The sequence below is a fragment of the Pelmatolapia mariae genome, linkage group LG5, assembly GCF_036321145.2.
Source record: "Pelmatolapia mariae isolate MD_Pm_ZW linkage group LG5, Pm_UMD_F_2, whole genome shotgun sequence".
Taxonomy (NCBI): domain Eukaryota; kingdom Metazoa; phylum Chordata; class Actinopteri; order Cichliformes; family Cichlidae; genus Pelmatolapia; species Pelmatolapia mariae.
In genome coordinates, this window is record NC_086231.1 from 22,907,646 (window position 1) to 22,923,412 (window position 15,767).

The window sequence follows — 15,767 nt, forward strand, 5'->3', positions numbered from 1 at the left end:
GTTTACTAGACAGTTTAGCGCAATTTAGTGCAGGCTAATCTGGTTAGTTTGCACATTTGTGATAAAGTTTACAGTAATGCACTATTGTTGGAGTGGTGCAGAGCAGGCTGTGGTGCTCATATGAGGTAACAGCCTGTTGCCTGTCTCATTCTGCACTCTTCTCTTTTCCCTGATCCCATGAGAACAGGCAGGCCTATAGCAATGCTTAGGTAGGTGTATGAGTTGAAGTAACATCAGGACCCAAGGTTTCCCAGCATTGCCCAAAGCATTACACTGGCTGCACCTACTTGATTTTTTTTCCCATACTGCAAACAATACACACACACCCAGCCATCAACGTGATTGAAGAACACTTGATTCATCAGACCAGGCCATATTTTTCCACTGCTGTCTGGTCAAGTTCTGATGCTCATGTGTCAATTGTTGGCACTTGCGGTGGTGTGATGCACGGTGCATTCTGTCTGCAGATCAGAACCTGTGTGGATAAAGGACCCAAAATGCAGACTGTCAAATAAGTTGAGGGAACAAAAAATGTCTGACCTTTTATTTAGGCAGAGCATGTAATCAAAGACACCAGCAGAAAACAAAGTCCAGGTAAAACAAACAGAAATGCAGCCCGGGCATGACAATAGTATTACAGTATGATACAACAGAGAACTAAGACAAACTGAGACTTTAAATAGACACATGAGGAAATCAGGGAGATGGGAAACACCATGCGCACAAAATAAAACAGGAACAAAAACATGACAACACCAAACAGAGAGACCGAGACTTAACCAAACAAACAAACCAAAAAAACAAACTACCAAGTAAACTGTAAAAAATAGTGAAACTAAACTGAGAATGTTTAGTTTAGAAACACATAATCAAAACTTTATAAGCCAAACACAGACACAACATAATCAACAACAAGTAGAACTTATAAATATGTCCCCATGTTCTTAAAAGAAAAGAGGCTTGTGTGCTCCCGTCTCAGCCTTTTTGAAGTGTGTTATTATAATTCTAATAGTTTCAATGCGAAAATGTGATACCAGTTACTTCTTTTAAGTTGCAAGCAATGTATTTTTAAATGTTTTCAAAATAGCAACAGATCCTCATTAGATAACGAAACTGACTAAAAATTCCTCTCATTAGTAGAAGAGTGAGCAAATATGCATTTCTTTGGTAGAGAACACAAATTATTCAACTGAAAAACCGCCACTAACTTAAATATTTCACTTGGCCCCATTTGAGATGAGTTCAGTTCCCCGTAACAGCCTTGGCACAGAAAACAGATAGTACTTTGCTCAAGGACTCATACACTTGAGCAAAATTAAAGCTGCGATCTTCCTTCCTTGTAGCTCATCCAGCTGCTCTTATTTAGAAGGCAAATATCATGCAAACATTCAATGTCCCTTCCCTGACACAACCTGTTTTGACACCCATTACACTTAATAGGCTATTTTCCACAAGCAGGTCTTAAATAGTGGCTTTAGTAATGTTGTTGAGCTGGCACAATGCTATGTTTGACTTTGGAGCCTTGATTACTGATGGTATGTCTCACTTCTGTTTTTACTATTTTAAGCATTTTACTGCATTCTGTGGATGAAACATTGCATTTTATAACACTAGTACTACACTAATAATCAAGCTATTATGTTAGCAAGTTGAAGAACAGTTGCTGAAAACTTTCAAAAGACAAAGCAAAGAAACCCCCCAAACCTATTTCCTTCATGTTTTTCTTCCCTGAGCTTTCCCGTCGCCAGAAACGGTTTTTATCTGGAATTTCTAGATAGGAACAACAGCTCACCCTGCAAGCAAGCACAAACGCAAATATACCAGGTAGGAGTAATTTAACACCTAAGGTCATTGGTGCATAAAATCACGTGACGTTTGTCTCGCGTACTCCCACTGCACCTTTCTGCTCGATCCACACCGGGCGGTGACGCAGTGGCGGCAGCAGTGTCAGGTGTCGCACAGGTTTCACAAAAAAAAAAGAAGTGACTCAACGGAAGTTCGCACAGGTAAGACGAAACCTAAAATAATAGCATAAAACGGGGTTTAATATACGTTGTAGTTACTATCAAAATAATAACGCCTATTTTGAAAACACTGAGGCAGTCGGTGACTGTTTAGGTCGAGATTTTGAATTTTATTGTCAAGCACGTGCACATACTTCTTCCTCCTCCTCGCTGTCTTCCAGGGAAAATGCCAAACCAGCCCAGCAGCTAAGCTTGTACTCTTAAGCGTAGTCACTGAGCTCTTTCATGTGAAACTTAATTGAAACTTACTTTGAATAAAATTTTGAGCGTTTAAATCTTTGTTAAAGTGTAGGTCTATAGGCTAACTATATTAGCTCGCAGTTATAACCACCATCTTATTGTTGCACCTGTAATTAAAGTTTTTTTTTTTTTTTTTAAATTCAAAAAGACGCGATGCCCCCTGAACAGGGCTGCCGTTCTTAATGTCGCGTCTGTTGCTCGCCTCTGTGCTGAGTCTTCACTTTAGACTCGGTTATTTTCGTCTGAACAGCTGATTTTGTGGTTTTGGTTTTAAGAATAGTTGCATCATAGCTCATTAATGTGTCAAACAATGCGGACTCCTCCTTAGTTGTTACCGTGTTGTGGTTACTTGTTGTCACGGAGAACTTTACTTTAAATAAGGGATAAAGGTCAGTATATAAACGGGTTATTGATAAGTCTATAAAGATTCTAATTTCTGTATTTTTATCACATTTCAAAAGTGCACACACCAAATCTTAGCTTTAGTTCTTTTCAGGCTTTGTTTAAGATGTATTATCCAAGTTACCTCTGATTTAGTCGATGTTCCTGTTGAAAACCTGCACAAGTAACACAAATAGTAATTGTTAGAATTGTGGATCAGTTGGAAAAGGACAGCTAAGAGTTAATAATATAATCCAGAGATGACAGAGTGACAGTTTTTGAAAGATTAGATTATTTGTTGTCATACTAAAAAGCCATTAAACTGACTTGCATTATGTTTTATTAAGTGCTTAAACAGTAAATACAGTTTTTTCCCCTTTCAGGTTTCCATATAAGGTTGCTAAACAGGAAGTCAGAATTCTGAGCATTTGTTTTGCATACCTATGAAGCATTTCATTCTTTCCTTTGTATTAGTGTACAATTTTTTGCTGCCTGTCGATGAGTGGATGAACACGTACATGTAGAAAATCTCTCTTTCTAATAGTAGGGATTTGTGTTTGCTTTTGAATCGTAGACGTCCTTTGTATTTTCTTTGGTTTCTTCGGGCGTGTAGTGTTTAAGGATATGCAAAAGAGCGGATAGGCAACTTTAAACTGAAATGACCTGTATTATCCTTGTGGCAGACTGGTAGCTTGTCTAGGGTGTGTCCCTACCTTTCAGTCGCAGTGCATGCAGGTATGGACTGCAGCCCCTGGACAACCTGCAAAAGAATCTGCAGTTTAAAAGGATGAATAGTACATTTTTCAGCACAGCTATCAAATTTGAATGAAGAAGTAACTGACTACAGCAAAATATACAATTAATCAATTGATAAACTGACTTTCCTGCCAGGCTTAAACATTGTAGCAGTAACGAGTAGCCTCTCAGATGTAAGAACCTCATAAAAAGTTATTCTGTTGTGAATCTGTGTCTCTCCTAAAAACTCTAATACTAACCTCAGAGTAAATGAAATTAACTATATATAACTGACTAGAAATACATCTTATAAATATGTAATATGTGCAGTCATGTTTAATCACGTTTATCCAAAAGTGATTTCATGAGCACCAGTTGTATTGGACTATTTTTGTGTCTATGTAGTCAGTGCTATGGCGAAATTCAGTCCAAAGTCCTCACAGTATGCTTGTCCCAATTATTGCTTTGCATCTAAGTGATGATGTAATAGAGACACCTAAGTGAAAGGTCCAGCTAGGAAGATAAATGATTACTGACTGTGCAGTGATTTCCAATTTATGGCTTTATAACATACTGTCTGAGCACTAAACCAGGGTTTCATGGGCTAACGTTCAGCTAATCCGTCCCTGCTGACTTGGAACACTGTACCAATAAAGTATGGGTTTGTCAGGGCATTATTCATGACAAAGAAGACATTTCTGTTTGCTGGGAATGTGGTTGTTGGCCCTTTATGAATGTTGGTTTTGTAAGGACAATGGGCTCACGCTCAGCTGTTATCAGTTTGTGTTGCTGTCTTGCAATCAAGCAGCACAAGCTGGAGAGCAAGTTTGAACATGTTGACTTGTGTGTTTGCATCCCACACTTCATGTGCTTGTACTCCGTCGTATGTATGTCAGGAGCGAGAAAAGATATCTGACAGAGTGCATGTCATAGGCCTGCACATGTATTTCAAGCGCAAATTTTCACTCTGGCATAAATCTTCTCAAGAGGTTGCGTATGCCAAGAAAGTGGTGTTGCTGTCAGATAACTTGGTGGACTGATAGCAAATGCAGATAGGAAGAGGGAGTCTGTCACTTTATTTCCATGAAAAGCAAGAATTCTTCATTTAAGTGTCTAATAGACACTTAAAAAAATTATAGTTTTTCTTATTTGTGACTTTTTCCCCGAAGATGGAGAAAATAGGAGACAACAGAAACATCAGTAAATCAGTGCAGCAGAATAGTCAGTTGCCCACTAAAGACATCCCTTAACTATATGCACAAGGGACCATATTGCCATTGCGTCAAACAGATACATGAACTGTAGTGTTGAGATGCCTGAAATTGTTTGAGTATTAGTGTCAGAAGCTAAGAAATGCAGACTGTATTCTAATACATATTTCTTACATTAGGAGTATTTGTGTTTTGTTTCTTTTAGGTATTTGGTTAATTGGCAGACATGGAAAGTAATCCATTCAGTCGAAGGAACTGGGCGGCACAGTCCATGCGTATCACTGCGAAGGAGCTCTCTCTGGTCAGCACCCGCGGGAAAACCAATGCCATTGCAGAGCGGTTCTCCAAGTGAGTAACACTGTGTTGTCAGTAATATTTGCTTGTACTTTTAAAATGACCCTAATAGTAATGAAAGCTTAAAGATACACTTATGTACTGAAAACTGAATCCACGTAGACGACACCCTACTACAGACCTATGTGATTTGCTCTTGTGGTCTCTTGATCTCAGTCACAATTTCAGTATTTTGTGTGTAATATATCAAAAATAATTGGCCAATGACTTATATTTGAGTTTTAATTAAGCTTTATTGAATAGTCAAACTTTAATTGTTGCTGAGTGCAATACATGTTAAACATTTTTGTAGTTAAAGACTAGTGATCACTGATCTAAAGCACTTACCAACTAGTTGATGATGTATGGATAAGACCTCTTAATACTTTATGATTTAATGTTTGTGTTACACAGTGCTAAAAATGACAAAGAATACTATATATTTTCTGTTAAAGGTATAAAAATATAAAAGAAACTAAATTAAAACCTTATATAAACACAACAAAATCAGACAAAAAAAACAACATTAAAATTAAATTCAAGTCTATCACTTATTGAGTTTACATTTTTTACATCTCACAAGGTTCTTGAAGGAACAAATGGGCCTTTTAGAAAATTACGTGTATGTGCTTGTTATTGTTTTGAATCACTAGATGTCAGTGTTGTTTCTTTCTCTCTCAGATACCAGAAAGCTGCTGAAGATTTGAGTGCAGAAAAGAAAAAAGGAGTAAGTACTTCTCTGAAGCTTTCTGAACAGATGGATAGTAGCAACATTTCATTTTCCAGTGACATCAGTTTAGAGTAATTTCTATTTTACCATGAGTTAAATAGTTTTGTGCAGCTGTTCCTGAATTTAATACATGAAAAAATAGAAAGAGTTCTCACATAAAGATCATCACGTCTTGTTTACAGCATTCTGATAATCCTGTCATAATGAACAGCATGATTAAATGATGTTTTTGTATGCAGCACGTCTTGCTTCATTTGCTCAGCATCCCCTAGTAATGGTGTTCAACTAATTACAGTATGAAGAGTGCACATGCAAACACACACACTCACCATGCCAACACACTGTCTGGGCCAAATGTCTTGTCCTGGCTTACATCTCATTGGCCACTTGTTGCGATGGGCAGGCTATCAAGCCCATAATCCTACTTTAGTGTAATCCCCGTGCAATGTTTCCAACTGTAGGTTAGCTGCCTTGTCAGAAAGACTGGCAAAAACCTGGACTGGGATTAAACCAATAACCCACCAGCTAATACCATGAAGAAATATGAGGTATTGTAGCCATGGTTGTGTATAATATCGTTATTGTTTACCAGTAAGGGTAGTTAGCTTCTTTTTTCTGTGTTTAATGATATGACTGGTAATGAGGATGACATCAGCCTTTCTTCCTCTCCCATAGAAACATGATGTGACTGCATTAGACAGACACTACCCTGTGTTATTTTGTTGTAACGTAACTGTAATGAAACACTGCTAGTGTAAATAGTTGGATTAACAACTGTTTTCTCTAACTTATGCTTTAGACTGAATCATTCTGGTTTACTTGTATGTCTATGAGGTAGGTGTATAGCTCATGTACCACAAAGGTCTAGTTACAGTATCTGAGGATAATAGTCATCTCCACGTGTGTCTGAGACAAGTTTGAATGAACAGCGTAAAAACGCCATCTGGCTGTCTGTGTGTGTGTGTGTGTTTGAGGTGGGGGAAGGGGGAAATGAATAATCTGTCAGATAAATTACATTAAAAATTGATAATAATTTTGTTGCATAGTTATGAGGGACCAAACGATTAAACTGCAAAGAGTAAACGATGTGATATTATGTTAATATTCACAGATTCAACAACAAATGGTTACAATAAGAAACTGAAAAATCATTTTTTTTCCTTACAGTTTTTATCCTTTTATGTGATGTAACAATTCAGTATGAGAGCAACTTATTCTTATATTTTATATGTTGTAATTTTTTGTGTGAGGGGGATTATTGCTTGGCAGGATCATCTATCCAACATGTATTTTCCTCCTGCAACCAGGGAACCTGCAAACAAAGCCTCTCAAAAGGGTCTTTGTGGTATCTGATGGTGTAGCTGTTCTCAAAATATTGATGAAGTGAGTCAAATTCAGTTGTTCTGATAACTCTACACAGTCGTTGTAGCTTAAGCAGTATTAAGCAGAAAAAACTAGGGAAGAAGAAAGAAATGCACTGGGTATAGGGTCTTGCAGTTTCAGATAGTTTAATACTATGCTATAATTAGTGCGAAATATTCGGCAAGTACCTTTAAATTCAGAAATCAGTGGCCATCAAGGCAACTGTGTAATACTCTGTGATGTGGTTCTTCTGACAGTGTTCTGATGGGAGAAAGCAGGTTTAACAAAACATGAATCTTTAATCTGAACTTTTGAAGTGTAGTTCCAGTTCCAGAGCAGCTGGATAATTAGCCAAGGCAGCTCTGAGTAGCTTGAACCTGGTTGAAGTTCATCCACAGTGGCCATAAAAAAACCCTTTAATTTGTGGAGCTCTGATACTGTGATTCATCATGGCAGAGGGGAAATAAAAAAAACGCTATTTTAATCCAGTGAGTCTGCGAGTATGAGTGAGTTCCAGTTTGAATCATGACATTTAACTTAAAGCGTGAGTTAATGTTGTGATATTTATTATATTTATTTATAGTATAAATATAGTATAAATAGGGTGTCTATGTTCAGACTGATGTAAATTCTTACATGTCAAGCATTTAACACTTAAAAAACTTGTTCAGCAGTATATAATTACTGCCTATGTTAAAAAAAAACGAATTTTCCATTAAGTCTCCATTGAGTACTACCGATGAATCTCAAAACTCAGAAAAATGTACACAGTCTCCAGTATGATATGAAAAGTATGACAAAAATGTTCCACCACAACATCACAATTCATTGTTAAGCTATTTTCATTTTTTTACTAAGAATTTGTTGATGAATAATTCTGGTACAACCATTCCTGTTTTCTAATAACTATTTATTTGAATGGCTGTGTCCATGTTTTTAAATTTTGTCTTTATCCTAAGACTTGTATTATTTAGTCTGGTATCATAAATCCCATAGATACGGTTTTTAGTCACATTATCTTGATAAATCGTTTGGGATTGAAAGGCTGTCCAAGTCGTCACAGTTAACAAAGAGTTAACTTTTCCCTGTTTGAATCATTTCCTGCTCTGGTTTCCTGGGTATTCTGACTCTCTCTCTTTCACTTTCCTGCTGTTAAAGGGGCTGGACTAGCTCTTACAAGTAGATCTTGTCTTGCTGCTAGCATCCGGGAGGGCTCTGCCTCCCACTATCTGTCTGCACTGTGACCTGTAGAGGACCAATCAAAGGACTCCCACACCTTTTGCTGTCTAGTTGTGGTTACACCTCGTTCGGCCATTTCATCGCATTCAAGGTTTACTTTCTTCCTTTTGGCTTGAAAATCAAGGGCCAGCTCCATTACTTTTCAGTTATTTATATTCCTTGTGGTCTTGCCTGACAAAGACTGTCATTGTGCCTTTGTTATTTTGTCCCTGCTTTTTTTTTTTACAGATTTCTTCTTTTGTCTGTCCGAATGTTAATTCAACTCTTTTTCAGATGTACCAGATTCATTTTATTCACTATGGCCGAGGTAGTGGTGTCTAGTAGTGGATGGGGTTTTGGCGGTTTTTTTTGGTTTGGTTTTCATTCACTTGTAATCTCTACTTTGGTTTCTTTTATTCAAGGAGATTTAATTAAGTTTAATTTAGTAATAGGATAACTTGTTTAAATGTTCACACAGGAAGCTTTGATAGAAAAGTTCATGTTACAAGTTGATTTCTTACCATTCTCACATCCTCTTTTTTTCCAACACTTTCATAATTAAGGAAGTTCATGCCTTCTATTATTGTGCCATGCTGCTTGCTGCTGTCTTCCTGTCACTGGTGGCAGCAGATAAGTGGTGAAAAGAGTTGCTGTCAGTGTCTTCGGGTAAGGTAGAAATTGTCATGTGGAAAGGAATGCAACTGAAGGATCTGTCTCAGATATCTCCATCTTGAGCCAGCTGTTAAAATTCAGCAGCCACAGCATAATATTTATTTCCTGGACCAACTTTGAACAGCTGTTCACCTAATCCTTGGGTGAAGCCAAGTTCAGATTCAGGCATTTCCTTTATTCCATTATATGGGACTGTGGATAAAGCTGTATGTCCTAATAGTGTATGCGTGTATAGTTTAGCTTATACACAGAGATTTTATGGTAAGCATAACATGCTCAACATTAAATTTTTTTCTTTTCTTTCTTGCAGTCTTTTGAGAGTGGAACAGTAGCCCTGCGATCTGGCAACCTCAGTGTTCTGAAGAAGCGCTGGGAGCAAGGAGGAACCGGTGATCAGGACAAGCCTTCTTCGGTTCCACCACCACACCAGCCCATCTCACGCCACAGGCCTCGTACCTTGAACAGGCCTCCTTCCGTTACTGAGCCTCCGGTAAAGAGTCCTGGCCCACTGACAGATCAGGGAGGTCAACACACAGCCAATAGTGTTCAGCAGGCCTCAGCAGCTCCAGAGATTGAAGACCAGAGAAGGATGGAGAAGGAAGAGATGACGAATGAAAAGCTTGACCAGCACGTTCCAACCAGCCCGCGTGCCTCTTATGAAAAGCCCAGAGTGCCTTTGAACAACCTAAAGATGAAGTTTGAGAAAGGAGAAGAGCCCACGGAAAAGGTAAAATATTTTGCTTTTGATATTCCTGTAGCTGTGGTCACTGTATCCTCAACATGAGGATCTGAGGGTAAGGATTTAGTACTTTTGGGTAAAATAATTGTAACCATAATGCTGAGTCAGACCAGTCTTGTGCAATATTAGAAAAAAGACTGATGGCACAATGTTTCCCACATGTAGTGAGCTCCATGTTGCCTTCATGACCATAGATAATTAGTACATTTAAAACAATCATACACGCTAATTGCTTTGCTGCTACAATCTCTGTCCAACAGTATACTAGTGACTCGTAGTTCATAAACAGAGATAAGATGCTCTGAGTCACATATTAATGATTGATAAAAACCTGTGACCGTCCTGTACGTGCAGAAGTACTCAGTGCTTAGTATAGTTTCTGCAGATTTTCACCATCCTTCATATTTAGATTGTTTTAAATGCATTACCCATTTTTACTCAGTTTCTTCTGTTTTCTGAAGGAGCGCTTGTCCGTGTGAATTTACCCTTGTTCTCCCCAGCAACACCCACTCATCTCTATCTTTCATTCATTCAGCCCAAAACAACAAGTATGCCACTCTTTATCTTCTGTAACAGAGGAATGCAGAAGCATTCCTGACCTAGGGCCGTCTCATTCCTCACAGGATCCCTTCTGAGGAGCAGTTGTCTTTATCTCACTTTTTATTAGCTGCAGTGTGTACCCTGCTCTACTGGGATTTTCCCAGTCCTGGGAATCATATTTAAATTTTTTTTATTGTATTTTGTTGTGCAGCTCTGTATACACCATGTACTGCAGTCATGAAACAACCTATAAAATCAAATGAACTAAGTTGTAGTGTTTTTCACTGCTAGTAAAGAAGAAGTGAAATTTATATTACTAACATTTAAAAATTAGACTGGAGCCTTTATAACTGAAATGGTTATATAACCTTATAATCAAATATAGTGCAGTGCACCCTTTGCCCCTGTCTGGCTGCAGCTTTCAATATTTTAATGTTCTAGTCGGTGTTCGATTTGCATGGCAGGGGCGGTCTGCGAGACAACAGGACTCCAAAGTTCCAGTGAAGCAGTCTGTAGAAATGGGCTATTTTAATTGGTCCAAACCAGTTCATGTGTGTAAAGGATAAGTGGTGCGAGAAACTGTGGTTTTGTCATTTGTTTGAGTAAAATAGGCATATTGGCACACAAACGCACACAGCTCACTCTTTAGTAAAGTAGAGTAGAATAATTTTGGTTCTTTGCCCACATGCAAACATGTGTTTGGTTCTTTTCAACCACATGCTGCATGGCTGTCTCTGCAGATACTGCTCTGGTTACTGCCAGGTATTCACTGGATGCCTGGAAAGCACATCAGCTTGATTTTGTGCATTTTTTACTGCTGAGTTCAATATCTGCTGCTCAAAACTTGCAGCTTGTTTGGGTTTGATCCAGTCCTACAGGCAGTGTGACTTTTGACCACTTGTGAGTGACAATGCTATGAATAAAAAGATAAATGAACTGATTTAGGCCACAATTAAAGGCAGGGGAGGAGCAGAAAACAAATTTATGCTTAAAAGTTCATAACTTCACCTTCATAAACTGATCTTCAGAACCCATCAGTTGTTTTATTCTTCCAGGGTGGCAGAGCAGCACTTCGCAGTACTTCATCAGATGACGTGGAGCAGCCAAGCAGTAAGCAAATATCAGTAGCATTAATGAAATGCAGAAAGATTTGGGTTTAATGCAAAACAACGTCAGGCAAGGCACTTACTTTGATCCTCTCTTCTGCTTCAGGTCGCTCTGTGCTGAGGCGATCATCATCTCTGAAGGAAAAGATGGCCAAGTACCAGTTTGCTGTTGCTAAACAAGAACAGACGCATTCTGTGAGTTCATGTAATAAAAAGGTTCACAACAAAAACAGTGAAAATCCCAGTAATTAAAAGATTACCTCGTATTTTGGAGATTTTAAGAGAATTTTAATGAACATGATTCAAAGTGATCAAAACAACAATCAAAGTCCAACATTATTCATTATATATGTTAGTTACATCTTACCTGTACTGAGTTCGAGCCCCTTTCGCTTTCAGAGCTGCATTATTTCTTAGTGACAACAAGCTGCTGGAAAAGTTCCTCTGAGATTTTTGGTCCATGTTGACGTGACAGGATCACACAGTTAATGGATATTAACTGTGTGGATATATGAGCTCATTGTCATGTTCAAGAAACCAGTTTGAGATTGAGTTTTGTTACATTTAGTGTTATACTGCAGCCGTCGAAGATGGGTACACTGTGGTTATAAAGGCATTGCCATTGTTAGTAACCCTACTCAGGTGCTGTGGTGTTTTAATGATGCTCCCTTAGTACTAAGGAGCCCAAAGTTTCCCAAGAAAATACCCCCCACAACATTACACCACCACCAGCAGCCTGAGCTGTTTATACAAGGCAGGCTTGATCCATGCTTTTATGTTGTTTACCCTACCATCTGAATGCTGCAGCAGAAATAGAGACCATGCAACAATTCTCCAGTCTCTGCTCAGTTTGTACTTCAGCAGGTCATCGTGGCCATGTTTACATGCATAAATACATCCAGGTGCTGACATGTTATTGCCAGCAACTCATCTAATCTTTCCCACACAGAAAATGAATTTTATCATTCAGCACAGACCATTTGTTCTACCTTGCTTTTGTAACTCATGCTTCTCTGAGATGTTTACCTTTCTGTACCAGAAACAGGTGAACATCTCATTGTTTATTATATAACAATCAATGTTTCTCTCTTCTTCTCTCTTTTTCCTCCAGGTTTCGGCCCCACAGTCATCTGCTCCAAAAGCATCTGCATCTGAAAATGAGAAAGTCACGCCTGTGCCTGAATGCAATGGTTGGTCTTAAAGGATACTTGGAGGATACAGTCATGTGCAAATTTCATTTTACTGTACATATTTTTATTTAAAACACTAGTGCTACTAGTCTGCTTTACCAGTCTTAATAATTGAGCAGCAACTGAGCTCCTTTATGTTCTGTCTGTTTTAGGGGACAGCACGGAGCAACCAAAATCACCGCGGGTGAGTCACCACAGCGAACAGTAGACATGCACATATCATTAACTTAAAAAAAAACAAAAAATCAGCCAGTGTTAATTGTCAATAAAGCTGACACTATTTATGTTTTTAGAAGTTTCGCCCACCAGAGAGGGAGACGTGCATCGCTTGTACGAAGCAAGTGTATCCACTGGAGAGACTTGTGGCCCATCAGCATGTCTACCACAAAAGCTGCTTCCGCTGTATTCATTGCAGCACAAAGCTTAGGTAAGCATTCACACCAGATGCTTCAACTTCTATATCATAATCTCCTCTCATGTAAATATTCCTGTCTGTTTTATAGTCTTGCAAATTATGCTTCTCTGCATGGAAACATCTACTGCAAGGCCCATTTCAACCAGCTCTTCAAAGCCAAAGGCAACTATGATGAAGGCTTTGGTCATCGGCCTCATAAGGAGATTTGGGAGCCGCGAGTTGACGGAGATGAAGATGTTGAAGCGGTGAAGCAAAAAGAAGAAGTGAAAACTGCAACAGTGAATAGTCCAGCTGAGAGTGCCTCAGACATGCAGCCAGTCCCAGATGGGGAAACGTCTCCACAGGTTAAGGTTACAGATCTGACCGCCTTACTGGAAAAGCAGAGTCGCAAGCAGACAAATGTGAGCTCTGATGAGAAAGCTCAGTCCGAAAAGCCAGCTGAGAAACGCAAGCTGAAGATCGACTGGCCTCCCCGGACGGGTGAGCGGCACACCGGGACAGAATCCCTTAGTCCAGTCACAGAGGACATTGGTTCAAGCCGACCCTGGAGAGCTAAGTGGCCTCCAGATGATGAAGCGCCTTCAACTTTCCAGAGCTCAGAGCGCGCTGAATTGAAGAGCCTGAGGAGGAGCACTTCTCTTAAGGAGCGGATTCGGCCTTTTACAATAGCAGCCAAACCCAAGTCCACAAACCCCACAGGTCCTCGTGAGCCTCGTCGCCATCTCAAATCTCTGCAGGAATGGAGAGCATCTTTTGAGGAAAAAACATCTTCTGAAGAATCAACCAAGGAAAATAATCCAGAAGTCCAGCAGGAAAAGAAAGAGAAGAAGATGTCTCAGATGCAAAGTGAAGATAAAGAGACCATCTCTGAGGGGGATGTGGCGAGTCAGGTTGAGAAAAAGAAAGAAAGAGATGAAGGAGTAAAAAGAAATACAAAAGGAGACAAGGCGGCTGGGGATGAGGGCTCTTTGAGAAGCTCGTCTCCTGAGATGCCAATCAACCTTTCTTCACCATCAAAGCCAAACCAGAACCGCACATCCCAGGATGTGGGCTTCTGGGAAGAGGACAAAGAAGGAAGTGATGCAGAGGATCTGAGTGCAGAGGATATAATCAAGAAGAACCGCTGTTATGAAGAGGAGGAGGACACTGAGTCATAGAGTACCTTACAATTTTACTGTCACTTCCTTACACCTTAAAACCCCTTTTCATATTCTCAGTTTATACGTAGATTATAATTTTAGCTTTGCCAGATTTTATAGTGATGCAAAAGTGTGTAATAAAGTATGCACATTCATGCATATTTATATATTGAATACTGCCTTATGTTAACAGTTAATAACTTAAAAATGCAAAATTTTGTTTCGCATACTTATTTTCATTATATAGTTTAAACATATCTGATGTATCTTGTTTATGACTGATGATAATACTGGAAGGCTGGCCTCTGTTAAATTGAATCATTGACTGTGGTCATTATGTGCAGCGTGAGCAGCATATTATGTGCAGGAGGTGTATCCACAATCTATTATAATTTATGTGGCACTTAATAGTACTCTTTAACTACAGGGAGTACCAGACTGCATGCAGCCAAACAGTCATAACGTGCAAGAAACAGTCTAAATATCTGCACTGCTAAGATGTCAGAAAGCACAGATATTACAGTTTAGGTTTTACACTTTGATTTAATTTCAATAGTAAATTAAAGAGAAAAAATTAAACAGAAGCTGAACAATCATGTGCTTGATAAGATTTTAGCTTATCTCCATACAACAACAAAAGCCTTGTCTTCTCTCAGGGATGAAAATACTGTCCATTAGTGTCAGTACTCCCTAATAGCCGTCCCTTTGTTATGTAATTACTCTGATTTTTTTCCTCTCTGCAAGCGTCAGGCATATTGAAATCACTTAATTTTCCCAATCAATCAATCAATCAATCAAGTGTCCTATGCCAGCTGGAGCCTATCTCAGCTATCATAGGGCGAGAGGCGGGGTACACCTGGACAGGTCGCCAGCCTGACGCAGGGCTCCACATCTAACTATGATTACATTTTGTTTTTTTGTTTTTTTAATGTAGCGTGCATCTGAACATTCAACTATCACAAGGCCAGCTGCTTTTACTTGGTTAAAGTAACTAGATATTTAGGTATACAGACAAACAAGCGAGTGAAGTCCAACACCATGCTGCTGGGGGATTTTTGCTTTGATAGAAGTACAATTAGAGCTACAGTGGCGTATCAGAAAAGGCTTCCCTTAGTCTCAATCATAGCTGAAAAAGCTTCGATATGTTATTTATTTAGAGCTTTTTGATTGTGATGTTACATATTAGAATATTTTTATTATTAATCACCATTGCCACAGTACAGAACTTTTTCTGGTAGGAAACTTTTCAGTTGCATACCCTTGGGGCCTTCAGATTTTTTTGTTTCATCCTTCTCAAATGTAATCCAGTTTATACTGTATGTTCACACTTTGTATTTTATATTGGTGGGATGTATGTTTTTAATAAATTGAACAATAAACCTTGGGTACCACAGTCTAAGCTGTCAGTTCAATGGAGGATTTGAGCAAAATGGACTCTTTTAATGTATAAACTACACAGGAACACAAAGGTTCATTTAGATCTTTACTTGAAATTCACCAATTAATCCATTACAGTGTAACCAGAGAACAGCCAGCGTTCTTATCTGAGCAGCTCTTTGCTGTAGACCGTTGTGTCATGGTCTTTAATTTTATTCAGTTTCAGACCAGTCAGAATACATCATCGTTCTTAATTTATCTGGAAATGAGTGCTATTGATGCTGGCAAGGTCATTGATTTCCATTTGAGAACAGACAATCTGTGATTCACAGTGAGCCAAAGAAAAAGCTCTAAT

The 15,767-nt window shown here is 38.8% G+C and overlaps 1 protein-coding gene and 1 long non-coding RNA gene across 3 annotated transcripts; one reads left to right on the plus strand and one right to left on the minus strand.

Annotated features, from left to right (window-relative positions):
• The first annotated feature begins 5,746 nt into the window (after window positions 1-5,746).
• LOC134627847 (LIM domain and actin-binding protein 1-like) lies at window positions 5,747-15,414 on the plus strand. Of its 2 annotated transcripts, none has more exons than XM_063474278.1 (8): window positions 5,747-6,202; window positions 9,217-9,633; window positions 11,241-11,295; window positions 11,398-11,486; window positions 12,403-12,481; window positions 12,634-12,665; window positions 12,775-12,908; window positions 12,985-15,414. In XM_063474278.1, the coding sequence occupies exons 1-8, from the start codon at window positions 6,188-6,190 to the stop codon at window positions 14,051-14,053; spliced, it is 1,890 nt and encodes a 629-aa protein (XP_063330348.1). In that variant the 5' UTR covers window positions 5,747-6,187; the 3' UTR covers window positions 14,054-15,414. The 2 variants fall into 2 exon arrangements, with proteins under 2 accessions (XP_063330348.1, XP_063330350.1); XM_063474280.1 differs by lacking the exon at window positions 5,747-6,202 and adding an exon at window positions 8,220-8,346.
• Window positions 9,485-11,471, minus strand: LOC134627849 (uncharacterized). Its single transcript, XR_010093934.1, has 3 exons — window positions 11,375-11,471; window positions 11,194-11,265; window positions 9,485-9,591 (listed from the first exon to the last, which is right to left on the minus strand). It is a non-coding gene; the product is annotated as an uncharacterized LOC134627849 (long non-coding RNA).
• Window positions 15,415-15,767: the final 353 nt, after the last annotated feature.

Excerpts from the sequence above, each read along its gene's own strand:
- LOC134627847 (XM_063474278.1), top strand. Across the intron at positions 12,482-12,633 it reads GCCTGTGCCTGAATGCAATG|GGGACAGCACGGAGCAACCA; the intron begins GTTGGTCTTAAA and ends TGTCTGTTTTAG. Across the intron at positions 12,909-12,984 it reads CATTGCAGCACAAAGCTTAG|TCTTGCAAATTATGCTTCTC; the intron begins GTAAGCATTCAC and ends TCTGTTTTATAG.